Source organism: Bufo bufo, chromosome 4 (assembly GCF_905171765.1).
Source record: "Bufo bufo chromosome 4, aBufBuf1.1, whole genome shotgun sequence".
Lineage (NCBI taxonomy): Eukaryota > Metazoa > Chordata > Amphibia > Anura > Bufonidae > Bufo > Bufo bufo.
Genome location: NC_053392.1, coordinates 455,513,403 through 455,536,566, shown reverse-complemented (window position 1 = coordinate 455,536,566; position 23,164 = coordinate 455,513,403). Strand labels below are relative to the sequence as shown.

General features: G+C 45.7%; 1 protein-coding gene across 1 annotated transcript in view; it reads left to right on the top strand.

The window, feature by feature from the left end:
- RNASET2 (ribonuclease T2) overlaps window positions 1-23,164 on the top strand; it is a 243,246-nt gene that overhangs the window by 143,530 nt on the left and 76,552 nt on the right. The window contains exon 8 of the mRNA XM_040429441.1: window positions 10,866-10,908. Coding sequence (XP_040285375.1) covers window positions 10,866-10,908 — 43 coding nt within the window. The remainder of the gene's footprint in view (window positions 1-10,865; window positions 10,909-23,164) is intronic.

Sequence of the window (23,164 nt, the reverse complement as noted above, 5' to 3'; positions counted from 1 at the left end):
ATCATCCAGTACGTGTAGGCGTGTGCACACATACTGCTCCACCATGTTGCTGAAATGCTGCCTTCTGCTAAGACGTTCCATTTCAGCTGGTGGTGCTGGTTGTTGTGGCGTGCTGACAAAGATTTTCCACATTTCAGCCATGCTAACCCTGCCATCTGAGGTGCTGGTGGTGCCCCAGCTGCGTTGGCGACCTCCTTCTCCTCCTCTGCCTTCGCCTTGTGCTTCCACTGTGCCACCACTGTCAGGTGGGAATGCCACCAGCAGCGCATCTACCAGTGTGCACTTGTACTCGCACATCTTATGATCATGCGAGGGAATTAAGGACCGTACGTTGTCCTTGTAACGGGGATCCAGCAGCGTGGCCACCCAGTAATCAGCACAAGTTAGAATGTGGGCAACTCGGCGGTCTTTGCAGAGACACTGCAGCATGTAATAGCTCATGTGTGCCAGGCTGCCCAGAGGCAACGAAAAGCTGTCCTCTGTGGGAGGTGTATCGTCTGTGTCCACCAGCCACGCACCAGTGATGGCCATGAGCTGGTTTGGGTGCTACCCTGCTGTGAACACGGTTCCCCCTCCTCCATCTCCTCATCTTCCACCTCGTCATCCTCCAGAACTGTGCCCTGGCTGGACAATTGTGTACCTGGCGTTTGTGGGTGCAGGAACCCATCCTTGGAGCCACTTGTGAATGACTGGCCTGAAACCCTATGAAATGATCCCTCTTCCTCCTCCTCCTCCAGTGCCACATCCTCTTCCATCATCGCCCAAAGCGTTTTTTCAAGGAGGCATAGAAGTGGGATAGTAACGCTGAGAACGGCGTCATCGGCACTGGACATGTTGGTAGAGTACTCGAAACAGCGCTACAAGGAATACAGGTAGGGCTGCAGCTAACGATTATTTGAATAATCGATTAGTTGTCGATAATTTCATCGATTAATCGGGAAAAACACCAAAATGACAAAAAAAGGGGTTTATATGATTTTACTTAAAATATTATGTTCAAAGGCCATATTAAAACAAATTGTGGATGGCACTGTTATGAGGGGGAATCTGTGGATGGCACTGTTAAGGGGGGAAATCTGTGGATGACACTGTTATGGGGGGGAATCTGTGGATGACACTGACTGTTATGGGGGGGATCTGTGGATGACACTGTTATGGGGGGGGATCTGTGGATGGCACTGTTATGTGGGGGGGATCTGTGGGTGGCACTGTTATGGGGGGATCTGTGGATGGCACTGTTATGGGGGGGATCTGTGGATGGCACTGTTATGGGGGGATCTGTGGATGGCACTGTTATGGGGGGATCTGTGGATGGCACTGTTATGGGGGGATCTGTGGATGGCACTGTTATGGGGGGATCTGTGGATGGCACTGTTATGGGGGGATCTGTGGATGGCACTGTTATGGGGGGGGGGAGATCTGTGGATGGCACTGTTATGGGGGGGAGATCTGTGGATGGCACTGTTATGGGGGGGGGATCTGTGGATGGCACTGTTATGGGGGATCTGTGGATGGCACTGTTATGGGGGGATCTGTGGATGGCACTGTTATGGGGGATCTGTGGATGGCACTGTTATGGGGGGGATCTGTGGATGGCACTGTTATGGGGGGATCTGTGGATGGCACTGTTATGGGGGGGATCTGTGGATGGCACTGTTATGGGAGGGGGATCTGTGGATGGCACTGTTATGGGAGGGGGATCTGTGGATAGCACTTTTATGGGGAGAGGGATCTGTGCACTGTTATGGGGAGAAGGATCTGTGTATGACACTGATATGGGGGTATCTATAGATGACACTATATAGCATCTTATGCTATATGTGTCATCCACAGATCTCCCCCATAAAAGTGTCATTCACAGATCCCCCCCCTCCCCATAACAGTGCACAGATTCTCCTCCACATAGCAGCGGCATCCACAGATCCCTCTCCCCATAGCAGTGCCATACACAGCCCCGACCCCGCTGCTCACAGCAGACTATTCTGGCAGTAACTTTTACTCAGCCCATCTTTATTACCTTACAATTAAGCTCGGGTAACAGGCAGAGCGGGCGGCGGCGTAACGTCACTCACTCACGTGACGTTCCTGCTCCGCCCACTTTATGAATGAAGCAGGCGGAGCAGGCGCGTCATGTGAGTAAGTGACGTAACGCCGCCGCCCGCTCTGCCTGTTACTGGAGCTTCACTGTAAGTTAATAAAGATGGGCTGATTTAATGTTGAAGTAAAAGTTACTGCCGATGAAGGACCCTGACCGCCCGCTCCCGCCCCAGATAGCAACGTATCGGCGATTATTCGATAACTGGATTGGTTGACAACGAATCCAGTTATCGAATATTATCGATAACTTCGATTAATCGTTGCAGTCCTAAATACAGGTCTCGCATGGAGGCCCACTCATTGGTGGTGAAGTGGTGCTGTTCCGCAGAGCGACTCACCCGTGCGTGCTGCAGCTGAAACTCCACTATCACCTGTTGCTGCTCACACTGTCTGGCCAGCATGTGCAAGGTGGAGTTCCGCTGCAGCGCTGACAGGCGAGCAGCAACAGCGTGAGAACGCCGAACGCATGCACAGACAGCCCGTACTTTCTGCAGCAGCTCTGACATATCAGGGTAATTTTTAAGGAACCTCTGCACCACCAAATTCAGCACATGCGCCAGGCAAGGGATGTGCGTCAAACCGGCTAGTCCCAGACCTGCTACGAGATTTTGCCCATTATCGCACACCACCAGGCCGGGCTTCAGGCTCACTTGCACCAACCATCATCGGTCTGTTGTTCCATGCCCGTCCACAGCTCCTACGCGGTGTGGGGTTTGTCCCCCAAACAGATAAGTTTTAAAACTGCCTGCTGTCGTTTACCCCTGGCTGTGCGGAAGTTGGTGGTGAAGGTGTTGCGCTGACCAGATGAGGAGGCAGTAGAGCATGAGGAAGCAGAGTAGGAGGAGGAAGCAACAGGAGGCAAAGAGAAGCGCCCTGCAATCCTCAGTGGTGGAAGGACATAACGCAAACTGCTATCCGCCTCAGGCCCAGCCGCCACTGCTTTTACCCAGTGTGCTGTTAGGGAGATATAACGCCCCTGACCGTGCTTACTGGTCCACGTATCTGTAGTTAGGTGGACCTTGCCACAGATGGTGTTGCGCAGTGCACACCTGATTTTGTCCCCCACTTGGTTGTGCAGGGAAGGGATGGCTCACCTAGAAAAGTTGTGGTGGCTGGGCACGACGTACTTTGGGACAGCCACCGCCATAAGGCTTTTAAAACTCTCCGTCTCCACCAGACGGAATAACAGCATTTTCAAAGTCCAGGAATTTTTAAATGCTGGCATTCAGGTCCAGGGATCGTGGGTGGATAGGGGGGTACTTCCTCTTTCGCTCAGTATTTGGGAGATAGAGAGCTGAACACTTCCATGGGACATTGTGAAGATACTTGGTGACCCAATTGGTGGCGCTGCTGGCAGATCCTCTGTTTGCAAGGTGGCAGGTGCCACGGTCACTCCAGAAGTGGATGAAGAGGCAGAGACTGCAGCAGAAGAGGAAGCAGGAGGAGCCAGAGACCTTTCTTTGTTTTTGAGGTGTCTACTCCACTGCAGCTCGTGCTTTGCACTTGGATACCTGGTCATGCAGGTTGTGCTCAGGTTGAGAACGTTTATGCCTCGCTTCCGGCTCTGATTGCACAGCGTGCAAACCACTCGTGTTTTGTCGTCAGCACATTGTCTGAAGAACTGCCACGCCAGGGAACTCCTTGGAGCTGGCTTTGTTGTGCTTGGTCCCTTGCTGCGGTGGGCAGTAGCAGGCGTACTGTCTAAGGGACGGCCGCTTCGCTTTTGCACCCTGCTCCCTCTTCTGCTGTACTGGTGGCTCTGTGCGAACACCGCCTCTTCCTCCAAACTACACAGGTCACTCGCATGACCTTGATTCCATGTGGGGTCGAGGACCCCATTGTCCTCCACATCATCTTCCACCCAGTCTTCACTTCTGCCCTCCTTGTCGGTCTGCACACTGCAGAAAGCCACAGCAGTTGGCACCTGTGTTTCGTCATCATCCGAGATGTGCTGCGGTGGTCCTCCCATGTACTCATCCTGAAACATAAGTGGTTGGGCATCGGTGCACTCAATCTCTTCCACTTCTGGGGCAGGGCTATGTGGATGGCCTTGGGAAACCCTGCTAGCAGAGTCATCAAAAAGCAGAAGAGGCGGCTCCATGACTTAGGTCTCAGATTGCTTGGCTTATTTGCAAGGGGGTGAGGTGAAGGACTGATGGACATGGGCTGCAGGTGCCAACTCAGATCTTTCAGCAGGAGACTGGGTGGGAGACAATGTGAAGGAACTGGAGGCGCTGTCAGCCACCCAATCTACTATCGCCTGTACTTGTTCTGGTCTCACCATTCATAGAGCTGCATTTGTCCCTACCAATAGGAAGCTCTTCCCCATTATCACACCAGCCTGCATATCCCCCACAGCAGACCCACACAACCAGCAATTTCAGACCACGTGGGACACTGATCCCAGACCACGTGGGACGCAGATTTTGCAGCGCGCACTCCGTACGCAGATCGGGAGCGGAGAATGCAGCCTGACAACGCACAGGAAAGGATCAGTCGCATCCAAAGAAGATGGCTCAAAGGTAATAGCAGGCAGAGTATTGCCTCCGTGTGGGATGCCACCGGAGTTACTCAGACATTACGTGCCTGCTACTATTAGCTTTTTTACAAGTCTTTTAAAAAATTTTACATACGTTTTTGCCATCTTTACCACTTGATTTAGGGCTCTTTCACACCTGCGTTATTGTCTTCCGGCATAGAGTTCCGTCGTCGGGGCTCTATGCCGGAAGAATCCTGATCAGGATTATCCTAATGCATTCTGAATGGAGAGTAATCCGTTCAGGATGCATCAGGATGTCTTCAGTTCCGGTACGGAACGTTTGTTGGCCGGAGAAAATACCGCAGCATGCTGCGCTTTTTGCTCCGGCCAAAAATCCGGAACACTTGCCGCAAGGCCGGATCCGGAATTAATGCCCATTGGAAGGCATTGATCCGGATCCGGCCTTAAGCTAAACGTCGTTTCGGCGCATTGCCGGAGCCGACATTTAGCTTTTTCAGAGTGGTTACCATGGCTGCCGGGACGCTAAAGTCCTGACAGCCATGGTAAGTGTAGCGGGGAGCGGGGGAGCAGTGTACTTACCGTCCGTGCGGCTCCCCGGGCGCTCCAGAGTGACGTCAGGGCGCCCCAAGCGCATGGATCACGTGATCGCATGGATCACGTCATCCATGCGCATGGGGCGCTCTGACGTCATTCTGGAGCGCCCGGGGAGCCGCACGGACGGTAAGTATACCGCTCCCCCGCTCCCCGCTCCTACTATGGCAACCAGGACTTTAATAGCGTCCTGGGTGCCATAGTAACACTGAAAGCATTTGGAAGACGGTTCCGTCTTCAAATGCTTTCAGTACACTTGCGTTTTTCCGGATCCGGAGTGTAATTCCGGCAAGTGGAGTACACGCCGGATCCGGACAACGCAAGTGTGAAAGAGGCCTTATACCAGTTTTTGTGTACTATAAACAGCCATTCAATACCCCTGTGGATACATAAGGAACCCACTGCTACAATTATACAGTGGATTATATTTGCCTGTTAAGGCAACCATCAACCATATTAATTATATTACGGATCAGCCCACAACCTAATATCCGTATATGCACAGGCTATATTCACTGTCAACCAACTAAGGGGCCACTTAAGGGCAATTGCACTACTGATGTACTGAGACTTTCATTCTTTAAGCCCCAGGAAGGCAGATCTGGAATATTGTACCACCACAAGACATTTAAAAAAAAATCTTTTTAACAAAAAATCCTTTTGAAAAAACTTTCTTCCTATGTTCTCTTTTTCTATTTACTTTTAAGTTACTATTTTTAACTGCTTAAGGACCGGGCTCATTGTCATATTAAGGACCAGGCCATTTTTTGCAAATCTGACCAGTGTTACTTTATGTGGTGATAACTTTAAAATGCTTTGACTTATCCAAGCCATTCTTAGATTGATTTTTCGTCACATATTGTTCTTCATGACACTGGTAAAATGGAGTCAAAAAAATTCATTTTTATTTATAAAGAATACCAAATTTACCAAAAATGTCTCTACCTCTATAATACATAGTAATACCTACAAAAATTGTTATTCATTTACATTCCCCATATGTCTACTTCATGTTTGGATCATTTTGGGAATGACATTTTATTTTTTGGGGACGTTACAAGGCTTAGAAGTTTAGAAGCAAATCTTGAAATTTTTCAGAAATTTTCAAAAACCCACTTTTTAAGAACCAGTTCAGGTCTGAAGTCACTTTGTGAGGCTTACGTAATAGAAACCACCCAAAAATGACCCATTCTAGAAACTACACCCCTCAAGGTATTCAAAACTGATATTACAAACTTTGTTAACCCTTTAAGTGTTCCACAAGAATTTATAGAAGATAGAGATAAAATTTCACTTTTTGGGCAGATTTTCCATTTTATTATTTCTTTGCCAGTTACAAAGCAATGGTTAACAGCCAAACAAAACTCTATTTATGGCCCTGATTCTGTAGTTTACAGAAACACCCCATATGTGGTCGTAAACTGCTTTCCGGGCACAGAAGGAAAGTAATGCCATACGGTTTTTGGAAGGCAGATTTTGCTGGACTGGTTTTTCGACACCATGTCCCATTTGAAGCCCCCCTGATGCACCCCTAGAGTAGAAACTCCAAAATAGTGACCCCATTTTAGAAACTACGAGATAGGGTGGCAGTTTTTTTGGTACTATTTTAGGGTACATATGATTTTTGGTTGCTCTATATTACACTTTTTGTGAGGCAAGGTAACAAGAAATTGCTGTTTTCGCACCGTTTTTATTTTTTGTTATTTACAACATTCATCTGACAGGTTAGTTCATGTGGTATTTTTATAGAGTAGGTTGTCATGGACGCGGCGATACCTAATATGTATACAATTTTTTTATTTATAGTTGTACACAATGATTTCATTTTTGAAACAAAAAAATTCATGTTTTAGTGTCTCCATAGTCTGAGAGCCATAGTTTTTTCATTTTTTGGGCGATTATCTTGGGTAGAGTATGATTTTTGCGGGATGAGATGACGGTTTGATTGACACTATTTTGGGGTGCGTATGACTTTTTCATCGTTTGCTATTACACTTTTGTGATGTAAGCTGACAAAAAATAGCTTTTTTTACACCGTTTCTTTTTTTATTTTTTTTACAGTGTTCACCTGAGGGGTTAGGTCATGTGATATTTTTATAGAGCAGGTTATACGGATGCGGCGATACCTAATATGTATTCTTTTTTAAATTTACTTAAGTTTCACACAATAACAGCTTTTTTAAAACAAAAAAAATTATGTTTTAGTGTCTCCATATTCTGAGCCATATTTTTTTTTTTTTTTTGGGCGATTGTCTTAGGTAGGTGCTATTTTTTTGCGGGATGACGGTGACGGTTAGATTGGTACTATTTTGGTGGGAATACGCCTTTTTGATTGCTTGCTGTTGTACTTTTAGTGATGTAAGGTGACAAATTTTTTTTATTTATCACAGTTTTTATTTTTTATTTTTTACGGTGTTCATGTGATTAGGTCATGTGATATGTTTATAGAGCCGGTCGATATGGACGTGGCGATACCTTATATGTTTACTTTTTTTTCCCTATTGTTTTTTTACTTTATTTGGGGGAAATGATGTTTTTGTTTTATTTTACTTGAAACTTTTAATTTTTTGGGGGGGAAAACCTTATTTTTGCAACTTTTTTTTTTTCACTTTATTTTTTGTCCCACTTTGGGACTTCAACTTTTGGGGGTCGGATCCCCTTCACAATGCTTTCAAATACTTCTGTATTGAAATGCATTGGCTGTATGAGTATTACTCATCGGTACTACACATGACGTAACGGTACGTCATGTGTCCTTAAGTACCAGGACATCATGACGTACCGGTATGTCATATGTCCCTAAGAGGTTAAGGGCAATAAACTAAATTTTAATACACCCACCCCTTCTGCTCTTTACTCTTTACTCGACTCCAGATATATAGTGTGCCAGTCGATTTTAATCATGTAAAGATAGGTGTGATAAACAAAGAGATTAAAAACAGCGCTGGATTGAAAGCGGCATCACTGGAGAGGAAGCACATGGGAAATGATTAATGAACTATTAAATATACAGTGCAATAGGAAGTACTATGCATCTGCAATAATAAAAAAAACTATTGTTTTGAAGAAAATATAAAGAAGAAAGGTCTCGCAGTCCTAGATAGCTCCTACCCCACTATGCGTTTCAGAAAGCCAGATTAGTGCTCTCAGAAACAAAATAAGAGTATTGCAGGTTTGATACCTTTTAATGGATAACACCTGCAGTGTTTTTAATCATGGTATTTAATAAAGTTGCTTACAGTCATGATGTTTGTGTTGCAGACTGGTCTTCTTGATAGGTAATGGTTTGTATTTTGTAGCCATAGGCAGCTATACATACTAAATCAATCAATTCCATATATGATTAATGGTATCAGATAAGTTTTTATGAAACGGTTTGTACAATTGGTTGGTTTTTGTGTTCATGCGCAATCTTTCAGTCTAGGCGCACGGACTGCAGGAAGATACGTCTTGTCATAAATTAAGTGCACTCACTGACAGTGCAGTGGATATCAGACTGGCATGTATGATAAATTCTCCCCAATGGGTTTTTTATATTCAGTCTCTGAATTAACAGGGTTTCTTCAAAAAGCCACAATAAAATGTAATACCGGGAGCATTGTGCATTTTGAAAAAACAATGTCAGAAACTACACGTTTTATATAGCACTATAGACTTTTAAGTAATATCTGGTTAAAAAAAAACTGCGTTATTGTGAAAAATGCTAAAAAAAAAATTATAGGATCATTTCCAGGCCACAAACACTGTGGCCAGATATTACTGTAAAACCTTTAGTAGCATCTAGAATGCACTACATGCACAGCAAGCCATGAGGAGGAAAAACTGCCTGTAGAGCTCTTGAGGAGGCACACATTTGGAGAAGGGTACAAATTATTTTAAAAAAATTACGCCATTTGGCATGCATGATAAATGTGAAATTTTAATATTTTTTACATTTGGACATAACAATGCCAAATTATTTTTTTTTATAAAAGAAATGTAAAGTTTTGTTTTTTAAATATTTTAATATCATTGAAAAGTCTATTAAGGTAATTTTTACATTTTTGTTTTAATGAGTACCCTTAGAGGACTTTAACTTCTGTATTGTTATGAATTGCAGCTATGTCCACATACTGGCAAGGTAGGGTATAATAGGAGGTGTAATAAAGCACGTCCTGCGGCATTCTGAAGGTCCCTGGCTGCCATAGCAACCGATCTGCCCCCCCCCCAAATTACTTTGGGAGGTGGGTGCCAATCTGAAGACAGGACAGAAGGAGTCACAACTGCCCATGCATCTGATGGTTTAAAGGATCAGAGTTATCTCTGATGTCAGCTGCTGCTGGTAGGTGTCAGTAAGTGCAGGGAGATATAATAGCATATAAGTAGCAAGCACTTGAAAGTATGGCAACATTCAGGTAATAAGCTAAGAAAAATATGTTTACCGTCACTGATAGAATATTGCTCACTTCTTGAAAAGACGGTTTAAAAGGAAAATTGTAAATCATTGTAAAAATATAGCAATTCCTTAACTGTTTGTAAATACAAGTGGATACACTGCAGACAATAGGTAACACTGTTTATGGATAGTCACAGTTATCCAGTAGCTATCCATAGGGTAATCACACTAAAAAACTGATGGCCCTTGATAACAGGACTGTTGTATTGTTTAAGTCCCACTAATATCACCACCAAACTAACATAGGGTCCATAGACATAACCCGAACACTGAACTCCAAGGTGTCCATGTATTTCTAGCCACCAAGGACACCTAGTACACCGCTAACTCACTATTAGCTGATAGCATACAGCCCTACTCTATGCGTTTCTAGTGCCCTGTAGCGGGCACCTCATCAGGAGCAGGCGGACTAAAAGTTAAAGAGTTGGTAACATGTCAGTGGAAATAATTATACTAATGCCTCGTGCAGCAGCACCGGCTGGTATGGCCATCAACATTCAGGTAACAGTCCAACAACACTCCCTGATTGACAGCTAACTCTGCCTGACCAAGCAGGTTGTCAGCCACTAATGAAGCTACCCATGTAACTCTGTAACATAGAAGGTTTAAATGAATAAATTAGGGTACTTTCACACTTGCGGCAGAGTAATCCGGCAGGCAGTTCCATCGCCGGAAGTTCCTGCCGGATCCGTCAAAACGTATGCCAACTGATGGCATTTGTAAGACAGATCAGGATCCTGATCCGTCTTACAAATGCATTGAAATGCCGGATCCGTCTTTCCGGTGTCATCCGGAAGAACGGATCAGGCATTAATTTTTTTCACATTTTTTTCGGTCTGCGCAGACTGGAAGGACGGATCCGTCATTGTGGTATTTTGAATGCCGGATTCGGCACTAATACATTCCTATGGAAGAAAATGGTATTATCTCCGTCCTGAACAGTCAAAAAGACTGAATTGAAGACATCCCGATGCATCCTGAACGGAATGCTCTCTATTCAGAATGCATGGGGATAAAACTGATCAGTTCTTTTCCGGTATAGAGCTCATAGGACGGAACTCTATGCTGGAAAAGAAAAATGCTAGTGTGAAAGTACCCTTACAAGTTTTACTAAATCTTTTTCCATAAAGCTATACTTTAATCTGCTCAGCTTTATAACATGTTCCCTACAGATTACATTGCATTTTTATGGTGACAGGGTTCTTTTAAATTATTATTATGTTTCATATGCTTCATTTTTAGTGTTCTGGAAAAGTATGGAATCAAACCTTCTAAAAAATACCAGGTACATAATGAATTACATTTTATCAATCATGGGTGATATCTACTTAATATACCAGACTTTTTTTCAGTTGTTTTATTGCCTAAATATGTGTTTTTTAAAGGCCAAAGTAAATCTGTAATTTTGTTTCTACGACACCTATGCAGACCTTCAAAACAAAAATCTCCTGTGCAGTCTTATCCTGCCATCATATTTTCTAATATCTGTTCTTGCTAACCTACTGAATGTACGTTAATGTAAAGTAGGCTTTATGCTAACATAAAGAGTTAATTTGCTGTTACCAAAGTTAGCCTAGGTCTGTATAGGAGCTGTAGAAGTGAAATAGGAAATTTTAATTAAAGGGGTAAAATATTCAATATTTTTGAAACTAGCAAATGGACCTGAATATCTTTCTAATTGCCTGTAATAAGAAATATATAACATGCATCTGTTCAGCGCCACCTGCTGTTTGTTCTTTTTCTGATAACTCTGTCCACCTCAGTAACATTGCTGAAGTGGGCACACATGCTCAGTTTCCTCCTTCAACTGCCACTAACAGTATCTACTGTTAGGAACTGTAACAGTTACAGGTAGAAAGCTACAGCAGAAAGGACACCGTCCCGCCTTTATGAGCTGCCAGCTTAAAATAAATCTAGCAGAGTAAGGAATGAGGGGGAAGTCTCTAGATTTCAGATTACATTGGCACAATAAAAATGGTTGTCAAGTTAAGCAATCTAACCCAGGTATACTGTTATGGGTAGGTCATGTGTAATATATACAGCTATTGAATGGAAGAAGGAGGAGATAGACGATGTGTAGGAGTCCTAGTAAAATGGTAACTTTGGGAGTGCAGTTCTGCACACATTATTCAGTTGTGCAGCAGGGCACGATTGAAGCCTAGATGGCCTTGATGGGAGAGTCACACATGGAATATTTTTCCCAGCTAAAGCCACATATAGAAAAACTAATTTCCAAATACACATTATGTAGAAGAGGAGAGGACACTAAGGATAATTGGCAACCAGCCTCTGGGGCACTACATACTGATATGCAGACCAACTCAATGACAGCATTATTCAACACCATGGAAAATTAGCAATGGGACAAAATGTTCCACCAAGTAGATATTTCCGTTCTATCGAATCACATTATTATGACCACCAGTTAATATCCAGGGTAAACGCCATGTGCAGCACAGACAGCAGCTTGACAGGCTGGGAGTGCTTCAGTAAGGTCCCGGTAAGTTGCCACAGGTATCTGTAGCCAAGCTGTTTGCAGCACATTCCACAGCTGCTGGAGGATGCTTGGGGTATCATCCATAGACCGAAAACAACAAATGAGGTGGTCCCACAGATGCTCAATTGGGGACAAGTGTGGGAAATTAGGGGGCCTTGGAAGTCATGGTCATGCTCTTCCAACCAATATCAGACATTTCTAGCTGTGTGACCTGTTGCATTGTCTTCCTGAATTATCACATCTGAGAGAGAATTGGGAGTCCAATTTTAAATCAACCAATAGGCCTCAGTGGGTAGATCTCAAAAGTCAAAGAAACACAAGCAACATATGACTGATGGGAAGGAGTAAGGAAAGAGAAAAAAAAGGCAGGGAGATTTGTGGCTACGAAACCACAACATGGTGCCTAGTTAAGCCATCTAAGACAATAAGGTCTGGTACTCAGCTGTACTCTGGGATAGAATCTAAGGGGTCCAAGATTTGACAAAGAGCTCATGTGTATGTCTAATAGAGACAGTGAAGGGGATTTCCACAGAGCTGGTATACAGGAAAAGACAACATTTACTAAGTGTCTTATGATAGACTTAAGAGGAGAGATGCAGTAAGAAGAACTCTGCATTGGGTATTGAAAAGGGAAAGAGAGAAAGTCAGATGTATTCTTTCCCACAATGATCTGGGCTTGTGGCACTGCCAAAAAATATTAGTGTGCCCACTGCTAAGTCACAACACCAGCACATTAGAGGGAGGATGCGGGGAACATTTTGTATTGTCATGTTGGAACATAATACCTCCTGGTCAGTATCTTCTAGCCTTCTTTTTGGTATTTACTAGCTATAGAGAATTTATGGGTTTTATGGAATAGTGGAGAACATTGATCTAAAGAAATGGTCATGCCAAGGTTGGACTCCCAGTTGTCAATGTATGGCTGTCTGAAATCGTAGTGAGGAACATAGAATACCTGAACCAATGCAGGCTTTTTCAAATGAAGTTAAGGATCTATCATTCACTGATTGTCAGGGGAGAGTAGACAGAAAATAAGAGAACTACAGGGCCCAGTTGACAAGGGTCAGAAAGGTTGAGCAGTACCCAATATAGCAGCCACTGTCACGATTTTCTAAAATGGTAAGCTCAATATTTTCTCACTGAGCGCCAAATTTTGAATGGGACGACTGAAAAGAGCCTGCTGGTAATTCAGGTTTTCCCAAAATAGAAAACAGTGGAGATGGATATAGTAAAATCTTTCCCCCCGGTAAAGTTTTTGACAGATCAGTAGAGTGGGCCTATGGTGGGATCAGATGCCAGAGAAGGAGTTGGAAGAAGAAACAGCGTTGATTTAGATTAGGCTACTTTCACACTAGCGTTCGGGTGTCTGCTTTTGAGCTCCGTTTGAAGGGGCTCACAAGCGGCCCCGAACGCATCCGTACTGCCCTAATGCATTCTGAGTGGACGCGGATCCGCTCAGAATGCATCAGTCTGGCAGCGTTCAGCCTCCGCTCCGCTCAGCAAGCGGACACCTGAATGCTGCTTGCAGCGTTCGGGTGTCCGCCTGGCCGTGCGGAGGCAAGCGGATCCGTCCAGACTTACAATGTCAGTCAATGGGGACGGATCCGTTTGAAGATGACACAATATGGCTCAATCTTCAAACGGATCCGTCCCCCATTGACTTTCAATGTAAAGTCTGGACGGATCCGTTCAGGCTACTTTCACACTTAGAATTTTTTTTAAGCTATAATGCAGACGGATCCGTTCTGAACGGATCCAAACGTCTGCATTATAGGAGCGGATCCGTCTGAGCAGACATCAGACGGACCCGCTCTGAACGGTAGTGTGAAAGTAGCCTTACAAATTCACAAGAGCAATCCATTGCTTCAGTGAGATATGCCGACACCAATCTAAAACTCGTTGAAGCATGGAGGCTTAGTAGTATTTATGTAAGTCAGGGATTGAAATCCCCCTTTTTGAGTGTGTGGAGAAGAGAATGAGCTAACCTAGCCTTCCTGCCTGCCCAGATAAATTTAGTGAGGTCCTGATTTATAGAGGTAAAAAAAACTTAGTGGTAATTTAATAGGGAGGACATTCATTTTAAAGATAGCACATCAGCCAAACCAAATGTATAGACCCTTAAACTATCTACGGAGTTCAGCCAATATTATGTGCAAAAGGGGGATGTCGTTCCTTTGATAAGTCAATCCTAGATCCCTCAGGATCCAACCTAGATATTTGATAGCTCCAACGGAATTGTAAGGAGGAGGCAAGAGTGGACTCCACATTGCTTGGGAGAGGTTTGTCAAGGGCCTCTGTTTTTTGGATTTTTTATGATTCTGCCATCATATTAGGGAGTGATGTCATTGGACTAGAAAAGTGGCAATCCTAATCTTCGAGCAAACCAGAAGACCTTGAATATTAGGGCTCATTCTGATAGTCCTTAAGACAAAGATCAAAGACAATAAAGGGCAGCCATTTTGTATAATAATGCACCAGTATAAATGCCCCTTCTTAGTGCCCCAATAATGTGCCTTTATAATATGCCCCCATAGTGTGCCCCCATAATGTGCCAGTATACGTTGCCCCATAGTTTCCCTCAGATGTGTAAATTCCCCCAGTAGATGCCCCCAGATGTGCCAGTATAAATGCCCCCTTAGTGTCCCCCATGATCCAGTATAAATGCCCCAGAAGATGCCCTCATAGTGTCCCCATGATGTGCCAGTTTAAATGCCCCCATTAGATGCCTCCATGATGTGCCAGTGTAAATGCTCCAGTAGATGCCCCCTTAGCCCTCATGATGTGCCAGTGTAGATGCCCCATATTGCCCCATGATGTGCCAGTATAAATGCCGCCAGTAGATGCTCCCAGATGTGCCAGTGTAAATTACCCCAGCAGATGCCACTATAGTCACCATTATGTGCCTCTAGATGCCCCCATAGTTTCCCCCATGATGTGCCAGTAATGCCCCCAGTAGATGCCCCCATAGCATCTCCCATGATGTGACAGTAATGCCCCCATAGTGTCCCCCATTATGTTCCAATAATGCCCCCAGTTGATGCCCCCATCACTATGGGGGCATCAACTGGGGGCATTATTGGCACAGAAAAGAAAAAAAAAACACTTATACTTACCTCCGTGCTGGCAGCGATGCAGGCCTCTTCCGGCCTGTGTCCCGCACAGTACAAAGCTCAGCTTAGGCAGACGTGATGACATCATTGCGCTGCCTGCGCCGGCCTCTCATAGGCTGCAGGCATTAGGCCTGCAGCCTATCAGAGGAACAGGGAAGTGAGACGCCTCCCCCTTGCCCTGCTGCGGCGTTCATCTGTATTGGTGTCCTGAGGACGGCGATACAGATGAATGTAGGGAGATGAGCACTTCCACAATGAAAGCGCTCATCTCTCGCTGCCACCGCCTCCAGAGCACTGGATCGGGATTGAGCCGGTAACACGGTTCTCCGATCCCTAGTCGGAGAACTGAACCCTAATCCTAATATCAAGCTTATCTTTAAGTATCTTACGGGCCAACAAAACTGCATTCTGAGTTGCAAGAGCATGTGACCGTTTGTGTGAGCATTCAAGAGAGACGATTTCACTTAGCAGATTAGAAATATTTACAGCTTGTTTCTTCAGTCTCGCCCCATGTTTCACAAAATTCCCCCCTAACCACACATTTATGAGCTGCCCACACCTTGAGGGGCAAGGTGTTTTCCACAGGGTTTTCATCAAAATAATGACTGAGAACGAGTGGACATTTTGGGAGACCACTAGGTCTTGCAGAAGTGACTCATTTAACCGCCAGTGCCAGGACCTAGGTAAAGAAAGGGAGGTTGTCAATGAGACATGGAGCATAGCTTGATCTGCAAATGTAATTGAATCGCTATGGGAGGAGGAGAGATGGGGTGCCGCAGAATGTTCTAAAAGTAGTCTATGGGAGAATAAACATCCCTACCCAGGGACTAAAAAGTATAATCACGACCCACTTGATGAATAGCGTGCCATACATCATCCAACTGGTGTGAATGAAAGATACATTTAAAATGGTTAATGTAGGAGAAAGCCAGGTGAGAAGATCCCCTAGGAACATCTAGTAGGGGGTCTAGGTTGAAATTAAAATCCCCTGTGTCCAGGAGTGTCCCTTCTGCAAAATCTTCCAGTCTAGTTAGAATACCCTTGAGGGCCATAAGTTGACTCTAGTCTAGTTGGGGAGCTAAATATTGCCCAGGGTATATAGTTGTCCTGCTAACTGTCCTTTAGCAGGTCGAAACTTATCATTGTTAGATGTTTGGGTGGCAGTCAATTCAGAGGGAACACTTCTAGAAATTAGAACACTGACCCCACAGGACTTAGACTCAAAGAAGCAGCTATGGTAAGAGTCGAGGTAGAAGGAAGAGTGAAAAACTGGCATGGACCCCTGACACGTATAATAGAATTTCCTCAAGCCAGCCCACACATATCCGCCACCACACAGAACAAAGAATGGTCCTTGTCTTCTGTATATACAGCAGCATAAAAGGCCTTTTCTGTCAGGTAAATGCCTCATTTTTGGGGCCTGTACTCCACTGGCCTACAGTAAAATTGTTATTCAGTGACCGCCTAATGTACATCTAGCCACATAATCACTTGTTCTTTTCTGTCAGGTAAATGCCTAATTTTTTAGGCCTGTACTGGTCTACAGTAAAATTGTTATCCAGTGACCGTCTAATGTACCTCCAGCCACATAATCACTTGTTCTTTTCTGTCAGGTGAATGCCTAATTTTTGGGGCCTGTACTCCACTGGCCTATAGTAAAATTGTTATTTAATGACTGCCTAATATAACTCCAGCCACATAATCACTTGTTCTTTTCTGGCAGGTGAATGCCTTATTTTTGGGGCCTGTACTCCACTGGCCTAAAAGAAAAAATTTCTAGGCTCCAGCAGGGCACAGTTTGAGAGTTTCCCTTTAAGACGCTTAAAAATGGCTCCTAATTAAAATACATATTTTTTGTGGAAATTTTTGCCATTGATCGCCCTCTGGTATGTTGCTGTCCATGTTGTGGGACTATTTGTGCACTTCTAGTATTTGGTGGCTAGAAATATGACCTGAAGGTTTTTCAGGTTCGCCTGCCATTAAAGTGAATGGGGCCCACCGCGAACACGCTGTTCGAGAACATTTGATCGCGAACGCGTGTTCGTATTTGAGAAAAGTCTCGGCCGATGTTCTCCCATCACTAGCTGCCATCTCCACACTATGTCACCTTGCCACTGTGTGGTATCCTCATGCTGCCATATCCACATTATGTCATCTTGCCACTCTGTGGTCTCCTGATGCTGCTGCCATCTCCATACTATGTCACCTTGCCACTCTGAGGTATCCTCCTGCTGCTGCTGCCATCTCCACACTATGTCACCTTGCCACTCTGTGGTCTCCTGATGCTGCTGCTGCCATCTCCACACTATGTCACCCTGCCACTTTTTGGTCTCCTGATGCTGCTACTGCCATCTCCACACTATGTCACCTTACCACTTTGTGATATCCTGATGCTGCTGCCATCTCCACACTATGTCACTTTGCCACTCTGTGGTAGCCTGATGCTGCTGCCATCTCCAAATTATGTCACCTTGCCACTCTGTGGTTTCCCGATGCTGCTGCTGCCATCTCAACACTGTCATCCTGCAACTTTTTGGTCTCCTGATGCTGCAGCTGCCGCCATCTCCACACTGTCACCTTGCTACTCTGTGGTCTTCTGATGCTGCTGCTGCCATCTCCACTATGTCACCCTGCCACTTTTTGGTCTCCTGTTGCTGCTGCTGCTGCCATCTCCACACTATGTCACCTTGCCACTCTGTGGTATCCTGCTGCTGCCAACTCCACATTATGTCACCTTGCCACTCCGTGGTATCCTGCTGCTGCTGCTATCTCCCCGCTGTCATCTTGTTAATCTGTGGTCTCCTGATGCTGCTATTGCCATTTACACACTATGTCACCTTGCAACTCTGTGGTATCCTGCTGCTGCTGCCATCTCCACATTATGTCACCTTGCCACTCTGTTGTATCCTGCTGCTGCTGCCATCTCCACACTATGTCACCTTGCCACTCTGTGGTTTCCTCCTGCTGCTGCTGTCATCTCCACAATATGTCACCTTGCCACTCTGTGGTATCCTGATGCTTGTGCCATCTCCACATTGTCACCTTGCCACTCTGTGGTCTCCTGATGTTGCTGCTGCTACTGCTATCTCCACACGATGTCACCTTGCCACTCTGTGGTATACTGCTGTTGCTGCCATCTCCACACTATGTCTCCCTACCATTCTCTGGTCTCCTGATGCTGCTGACATCTCCACACTGTCACCTTGCCACTTTGTGGTCTCCTGATGATGCTGCTGCCATCTCCACACTATGTCACCTTGCCACTCTGTGGTCTCCTGATGCTGCAATCTCCACACTATGTCACCTTGCCACTCTTTGGTATCCTGATGCTGCTGCCATCTCCACACTATGTCACCTTTTCACTCTATGGTATCCTGATTAGTGATGATCAAGCACCTTAGTGCTCGGGTGCTCTGGGCGAACACATCGTGATGCTTGGGTGCTCTACTGAGCACCCGAGTATAATCGAAGTCAATGTGAGGACCCGAGCATTAAACCAGACACCCCCTGCTCTGAAGACGGGAGGGTGCCTGGTTCATATGAAAAGTTCAGAAATTGATGGAAACACCACCGAAACGGTTCGGGAACAGTATGGGGAGGATGTCTGTATGCATCTTCCACTCCCACCTTGCTGCTGGAACCGATGTTGTCCGAGTAGTACGCCACTATTACAGACTGACAATTTTTACTCTACAAACGATTTCATCTTTGGTTTTGTGTGTATTATTGTTAGGAAACCTTGTTTCCTGTATATTTACTTGTATATAAAGTGCAAGTTCAGCCAAAAAATGTTTTGATTTTCGGGACGGCCGGTGGCATCCGTATTGTTCCGCTAGAGGTGAAATTCTTGGACCGGCGCAAGACGAACCACAGCCAAAGCATTTGTTGCCACAAATATTTTTATTAATCAACAATGAAAGTCGGAGGTTCGAAGATGATCCCACAGGCGATCTGGTGGCGTTATTCCCATTACCCTCCAAGCATTTTCTGGGAAAACAAAATCTTTGGGTTCCGGGGGAAGTATGGTTGCAAAGCTGAAACTTAAACTAATTGACGGAAGCGCACCACCAGATGTGGAGCATGCGGCTTAATTTGACTACGCACGGGAAACCTCACCCGGCCCAGACACCAAACGATTGACAGATTGATACCTCTTTCTCGATTCTGTGGGTGTTGGTGCATGGCCATTGTTAGCGGGGGGATCGAGACGATTTGTGTGGTTCATTCCGATAACCAACGATACTGCTCGGTACTAAGTAGTTACGTGACCCCCGGTGGTGAGGATTGTGTTGACTAGACTCCTGGATAGTGAGACTGGACTTGTAGGTGAGGGCCTGATGGTGAGCTGACCCTCTCAAACATTATTTGCAAGGGCCTACTGCCGCTTTGTTGACTCTAGTTAACTTCTCGGTTATCGCACGTCCCCGTGATGTCGAGGATTCATTTGGATGTCTGCCCTATCAAATTTATTTTATGAGCCTACCATGGTGACCATGGGTAACGGGGAATAAGGGTTCGCTTCTGGAGGGGGAGCCTGAGTAACGGCTACGGCTACCACTTCCAAGAAAGGCAGGCGGGGGGCGCAAATTAACCACTCCCGACTCAGGGAGGTAGTGACGATAAATAACAATACAGGACTCTTAAGAGGCCCTGTCATTGGAATGAGTACTAACAAATTACAGGGAATGTCATAGGTATTTAGGATGATGAAATGTTATACAGCAGAGGTACCACAGGAAATGACACTGTTTGCAGCGTCTATGGCAAAGGTACACTGTATCTCACAGATATACGAGGGCCTGCAGGTGAGCTGACCCTCGAAAAGATTTTCGCTGAGGGCCTGCTGATGAGCTGACCCTCGAAAAGATTTCCGCTGAGGGCCTGCTGGTGAGCGGACCCTCGAAAGGATTTTCGCTGAGTGCCTGTTGGTGACCTAACCCTCTAAAAGATTTAATATTTTATTTGCGCACACTTTACACAGCAGATGTGGCATGGATAATTTAACTGTCCGCAGCTGACACAGTCTACGGAAAAAGTATGATTGATGGCCTGCTGGTGACCCTAAAAAACGTTATCGGTGAGAGTCTGCTGCTGTGACCATCTAAAACATTATGGGTGAGGGCATGCTCGTGAGCCGACCCTCTAAAAGATTTTCGTGGGGGCCTGCGGGTGAGCTGACCCTGTAAAAAATTTGATGAGAGGGCCTGCGGGTGAGCTGACCCTGTAAAAAATTAGATGCGAGGGCATTATATGTGACAAATAAGCATGTTGATATGATGGAAGAGGAGGAGGAGAAAAGGAAGATTCAACCATTTACCCTTTTTTTGTGGTGGAAGGGGTGCATGGGAATACAGTGTATTCAGTGCATTATAAACAACACATTTAAAGTGCCTTTATGTTCATCCGCTTTCCTCTGGTGGAGTCGAGAAGTCAAGGGCAATCCAGGCCTTGTTCATTTTTAAAAGAGTTAACCTGTCAGCATTTTCAGTTGACAGGCGGATACGCTTATCTGTTATAATGCCACCAGCAGCACTAAATATCCGCTCAGACAAAACACTGGCAGCAGGGCAGGCCAGCACCTCCAAGGCGTATAGCGCCAGTTCGTGCCATGTTTCCAGCTTGGACACCCAGTAGTTGTATGGCACTGAGGGATCACTGAGGATGCTGACATGGTCTGCTACGTACTCCTTCACCATTTTCCAAAACTTTTCCCTCCTTGTGACACTAGGCCGCACATCAGGATGAGGCTGCTGGCGGAGTGTCATGAAACTGTCCCCGGCCTTGGAGAGTGTTGCCCTGGCTCTGTTGGAACTGCTGTGTGTTCCCCTTGTCTCCCCTCCTCGGTTGCCCAAGGAAATACGGACTCTGCCGGCAGCGTTGTCAGATGGAAATTTTTGGAGCGCTTTTTCAAAACGACCTTCTGGTATTGAACCGTTTTGCTCGTCCTCTCCACCTGAGGAATGTAGCGGGAGTCGAGTAGGGTGAACACCCAGTAATCAATGTTGTCTAAAATACATATAACGGGCGGGAAACGGGAAAGGCAGCCTAACATGAAGTCAGCCATGTGTGCCAGAGTACCAACAGGCAAGACTTCGCTGTCGTCCATCTCCTCATCCTCTTCCTCCTCTTCTGCCCACCCACGCTGAACAGATGGAATTAAACTTCCATGGGTACTACCCTCTGTAGCAGAGGCAACCGTCTCCTGCTCCTCCTCCTCTCCTCTCCTCTCCATCGTCCAATTCGCGCTGAGAAGACGGACGGAAGGTGATCTGGCTATCACCCTGTGTAATGTGTTCTTCCCCCATTTCCACCTCTTCCACATGCAAAGCGTCGGCCTTAATTGGGAGCAGCGAGCGTTTGAGTAGACACAGAAGTGGGATGGTTGCGCTGATAATAGCGTTATCGCCGCTCACCATCTATGTTGATTCCTCAAAGTTTCTTAAAACCTCACAGAGGTGAGACATCCATGCCCACTCCTCGCTTCTGATTAGCGCAAGCTGACTGGAAATGCGATGACCATGTAGCAGCTGGTATTCCACTACTGCCCTCTGCTGCTCACAAAGCCTGGCCAACATGTGGAACGCGGAGTTCCAGCGCGTGCTCACTTCGCACAACAGTCGGTGAGCTGGCAATTTCAAGCGCTGCTGCAGCATTGGCAGACCGGCTGAAGCTGTCGATGACTTGCGGAAATGTGCACACACAAGGCGCACCTTCATCAGTAGCTCAGGCAAATTGGCGTAGGTTTTGAGAAACCGCTGAACAACTAAGTTTAAGACGTGGGCTAGGCATGGGATGTGTGTGAGCTTGCCGAGCTCTAAAGCCGCCACCAAGTTACGGCCATTATTACACACAACCATGCCTGGTTGTAGGTTGAGTGGCGAGAGCCACAGCTCAGTCTGGTCTCTTATCCCCTGCAACAGCTCTGTGGCGGTGTGCTGTTTGTCCCCTAATCATATCAGTTTCATCACGGCCTGTTGATGCTTCCTCCCTGCAGTGTTGCACTGCTTCCAGCTACCGGCTGATGGCTGATTGGTGCTGCACGCGGATAATTCGGAGGTGGAAGTGGAGGAGGAGAAGTGGGGATTGGAGCCACTACGGTAGGTGCTGGCGGAAACCCTGGTCGACGTAGGACTAGAGATGTCCCGAACTATTCGCCGGCGAACATATGCGATGTTTGGTCCGCCCCCTATACGTCATCATTGAGCAAACTTTGACCCTGTACCTCACAGTCAGCAGACACATTCCAGCCAATCAGCATACCCTCCCTCCTAGACCCTCCCACCTCCTATCAAAAAGCAAGGACAGCATCCATCTTAGATACATTCTGAAGCTGCAGTGTTAGTGAGAGCAGGGAGAGTGCTACTGCTGAATTAATAGGGAAATCGTTAGCTAGGCCAGTGTTCTGTGTCCACTCCAGTCCTCAAAGACTCATCTGATCTACTGTAAGGACAGCGTCCTGACAGCACCCCAAAAAGCCCTTTTTAAGGCTAGTACATTAGTCTGCTTTTTTTTTTTTTTTATATATATATATATATATATATATTGCAGTTGCCTGCCAGTGTGTGTCAGGGCCACAGAGTGTACTGTGCCCACTGCCAGTGCCCACCACTCATATCTGGTGGCACAGTAGCTTGCAGAAAAAAAAGTAATACAATTTTTTCTCTGTAATATAATTGCAGTTGCCTGCCAGTGTGTATCAGGCCCACAGAGTCTACTGTGCCCACTGCCAGTGCCCACCACTCATATCTGGTAGCACAGTAGCTTGCAGATAAAAGAGTAATACAATTTTTTCTCTGTAATATAATTGCAGTTGCCTGCCAGTGTGTGTCAGGGCCACAGAGTGTACTATGCCCAGCTCACTACTCATATCTGGTGGCACAGTAGCTTGCAGATAAAAAAGTAATACAATTTTTTCTCTGTAATATAATTGCAGT